Source organism: Lathyrus oleraceus, chromosome 1, assembly GCF_024323335.1.
Source record: "Lathyrus oleraceus cultivar Zhongwan6 chromosome 1, CAAS_Psat_ZW6_1.0, whole genome shotgun sequence".
Classification (NCBI taxonomy): domain Eukaryota; kingdom Viridiplantae; phylum Streptophyta; class Magnoliopsida; order Fabales; family Fabaceae; genus Lathyrus; species Lathyrus oleraceus.
In genome coordinates this window covers 459,275,895-459,279,782 of record NC_066579.1, presented here as the reverse complement: position 1 = coordinate 459,279,782, position 3,888 = coordinate 459,275,895, and the positions used below count along the sequence as shown (strand labels likewise).

Here is a 3,888-nt window from a genome sequence, read left to right as displayed (position 1 = left end):
TGTACTCATCCGTGGATTATGTGAGAAATTCAATTAGAATTGAAAGATGAAAAATATGCTTTTAACTTTAGGATTATGCCTAAAAAAACATTAGGATTAGATTAGGATAACACAATTAATTTTTCAACCTAAAATTGAGGATTGGTTTTGACATGAATGGTTTGTGCAAAACAAAACACAAACAAACCTAGTGTGAATATGACATTATTGAGATGAGATCCACAAAGATGTCAGAGTACCATTTTTGTAATGTGGTGGTGTAGCGTAAAATTCACCTAAGGTAACATGCTTTTGGTTTTCACAACATCCTTTATTTATTGGGAAAGAATTTTAGTTTCAATAACTACTAAGTAACTCTAAGTTAATTACTTGTCAAATACAAAAATAACTTTTTATTAAATATTGAATAGTTATATATTTGATTTATATAACTTTAAAAAAAATATGTTTTAAGAATTTATTTTTTATGAAATTATTGTGTATTTTAATAAGTTAATTCAAGTAGTCATTGTTTGTTATTTTTCTTTTTATTTTGTTTGTTTACTTTGAGAATTGAGAATCAATAAGAAGTCTCATTCATAGTCCAAACCAGTCTTTCATTTCACTCTCTCACTCTTTCTATTTCCTACAAACTCACAAATTGCTAAAGAGAGCGAGAGAAAATGACAACACGAACTAACGAACCACCGCAACAAAACGGCGGTGAACGGAGACAAAGACCACCACCACCACCACAACAACAACAACAACACTCAAACGGTTACATGCATCAACAACACCACCCTCAATACTACCCTCAAACACCCTCCCGTTCCTCCTCGTCCGCCTCCCTAAAAGGCTGCTGTTGCTGCCTCTTCCTCCTCCTCTCCTTCCTCGCGCTCCTCGTCCTCGCCATCGTCCTCATCATCCTCCTCGCCGTCAAACCGAAAAAACCACAATTCGATCTTCAACAAGTAGGCGTACAATACATGGGAATAACCCCCAACAACCCTAGCGGAACCACCGCTTCACTATCCCTAACCATCCGTCTTCTATTCACGGCGGTTAATCCTAATAAGGTAGGAATCAAGTACGGAGAGTCCAGGTTTACTGTGATGTACCGCGGAATTCCGTTAGGAAAAGCTTCGGTTCCTGGATTTTATCAAGATGCGCATAGTGTAAGACAAGTTGTGGCTACGATTGGGGTTGATAGGGTTAATTTGTTACAAGCTGATGCTGCTGATTTGATTAGAGATGCTTCGTTGAATGATCGGGTCGAACTTCGGGTCTTGGGTGATGTTGGTGCTAAGATCCGGGTCATGAATTTTGATTCACCTGGTGTTCAGGTACTCTTTCTATTTTCACTTTTTTCATTTTTGACAATTATGTTTATAATTAATTCTAGAGAGAGAATGAGTGTAACAACGCGCGCTTTCTAGTAGTGTAGTTTGGTCTTCGATAATATGCGCCGAAAGTTATTTAGTTTTATTTGATTTTATTTTCACTTTAATTTTTTTGTTTTGTAATTCCCGGTAATTGTGCGAGTTTGGGATTCTTTGTGAAAGGAATCATTTTGTGTTATGTGAGGAATTTTTGGGGACCTACGAAGGATAATTTGGTTAAGTTAGGGTGTGCATAATTAGAGTGTAACCGGATTTGGATTGTTGCAATCACAAGTATTCTTTCCAATTTTGTAAGATTTCGTCTATTCTAAAAATATAATTGATTTTTATAAAATTGATTATTATTTAAAAAATTTAGTTGTTAATCTATATTTTATTTTTAATATATATATGTATAACTTAATTTATCAATAAATTTTTTTACAGTGTCAAGTGTATATTTCTTTTTCTTGTTGTAATTTTAAATAAAATAGATTTGGAGACAAAATAAAATCTATTTAAAAAATGATAAAATGTGTCAAAATATATAATGTATTAAATTTAAAGTACTGTTTAGAATAGTTCGGTTGTAATTTTTTTTGTTACAAAGAATACTTCTCGTGTTAATTATTGAATAAATACGTATTTATTCTCTAAACTATTAAAATCACTCAACTAGTCTTTCATCCAACTAATTTGTTCATTAAATAGTTGGGAGATTGAATAGTTTAGGAACTTTTTAGTTAAATTTAATAGTTTAGAGATAAAATTAAAGAATAATAATTTAAAGATTAAATTTGCTGTTTATTCATTATTAGTTTTTAATGATAATTAAGTAATGGACTCATTTATCAAATTTATTTAACTTAATAGATTAAATTTCCAGGGCAACTTTTACAAAGTCCTATCAACTTTGAGTCCAATTTTGAACTGAAATATGCTAATTTGGTCTCTTTTTTTCCCCACCCATATGAGTCGCATCATACAAGTATATTCCTTTATCAATTACTAGTACTGTATTTTGGTGGCACAATGGCAAGACATTCCAATAGCTTCATTGGTATATGCGTACTAGTATAATGATATTCCATCTAGTCTTTATGTCCCTGTTATAAAATAAAATTAAATCTATTAAATAATTAATATATTTGATCAATAATTTAAAAAGTATTTTTTTTATAATAGGAACTAAAGAGAGTATTTATTAACTTGTGTGATGACTATATGATATACTATTTAATTTTAAGGGTTCACAACTTTGCTTAGTAGAAGTGGAATAGGAATTAGGGATCCAAAAAATAGCAATGTAGTACTATTTGAGAGTGGATGTGTTAAGGGCCCAAATGGTTAGAAGTTGCAAATAAAATGATAAAATTGTTAGACCCCACTTGATTAAAATTGGGTAGCTGGATTCCCAGACCAGGCAAGGTACTACCAACCTCTACACCATGTTATCAACAACACACTTTATCACCAGCTGAACTTCAATAATGTCATCGTAGTAGTTATTTTACTCAACATTTATTTCCCTTTTATGATCACATTGATACTATAATATGGAGTAGATTTTAACTTCAAAAATCATGTTTAGAATATAACCAAAAACAATGCATGCAAATGTCAAACACTACTGCCAATTTGTTTTAAACTTTACCATGTGACTATCCTCTTTGTGGGGCACATGGGTTCATAATTGTGGCATCATCATTCTTCTGCTAGTGTGAACATGCATTTTTAAGCAATGAAACTGTACCCTTATTTACTCCAATTTCTTTATCTTTCTCTTTTTTTTATATTAATCTTTTTTTTTAATTAATCCATAGATTAATGACTATGAACTCAACTGCACAGGTTTCGGTGGATTGTGCAATAGCAATAAGTCCGAGAAAGCAATCTCTCACTTACAAGCAGTGTGGATTCGATGGATTGAGTGTTTAATGAAGGATTAATTTTCACTATCAAATGTCTTTAATTTTCACTTAATTTCTCCCTCGACGACTCTCATTTCTTCGATTAATTTTAAGAAGAAATGAGTAGGAAAAAATAGTTCATTAGAGAAAACACTGAGTTTACAATGGCTATCAAAAGGAGTATCAACAAATTGTTTAACTCCATAGTCAAAGAATGTGGTTTTGGAAGAAAAAAAATTACAAATCAGGAAACTGAACATTTTCTCATAAGAATTTTGCATAAAAATTTTATTTGTTTACTTACATTGGAAGAAAAACAAAAGCAGAACAACCTGTAAATCGTAAAGTTGATCCATTGAGTGGGTTTGCTTTTTCATTTGGTTACTTTCTTCTAACTTTTTTATTCCATTTGACCTCTGTCACTCTTGAGAAGTGCCTCAGAAGTTTTTCCCATTTGATCATTGAAATTTGATGTAAAATTATTTTTATTATTTTTTTGGACTATAAAGTGTTTCAATTACTTTATGGTTTATTTGATTAAGATTATAGATTGCTTCATATAGATGACAACAACATGTCTAATGCACTATGTTTGGTAGTGGGAATAAAGTGTGGAT

At 31.3% G+C, this 3,888-nt stretch overlaps 1 protein-coding gene across 1 annotated transcript; it reads left to right on the top strand.

The window, feature by feature from the left end:
• Positions 1-534: 534 nt before the first annotated feature.
• Positions 535-3,655, top strand: LOC127085256 (uncharacterized). Its single transcript, XM_051025791.1, has 2 exons — positions 535-1,325; positions 3,213-3,655. Exons 1-2 carry the CDS (start codon positions 663-665, stop codon positions 3,297-3,299), a joined length of 750 nt encoding a protein of 249 aa, XP_050881748.1. The 5' UTR covers positions 535-662; the 3' UTR covers positions 3,300-3,655.
• The last annotated feature ends 233 nt before the right edge of the window (positions 3,656-3,888 follow it).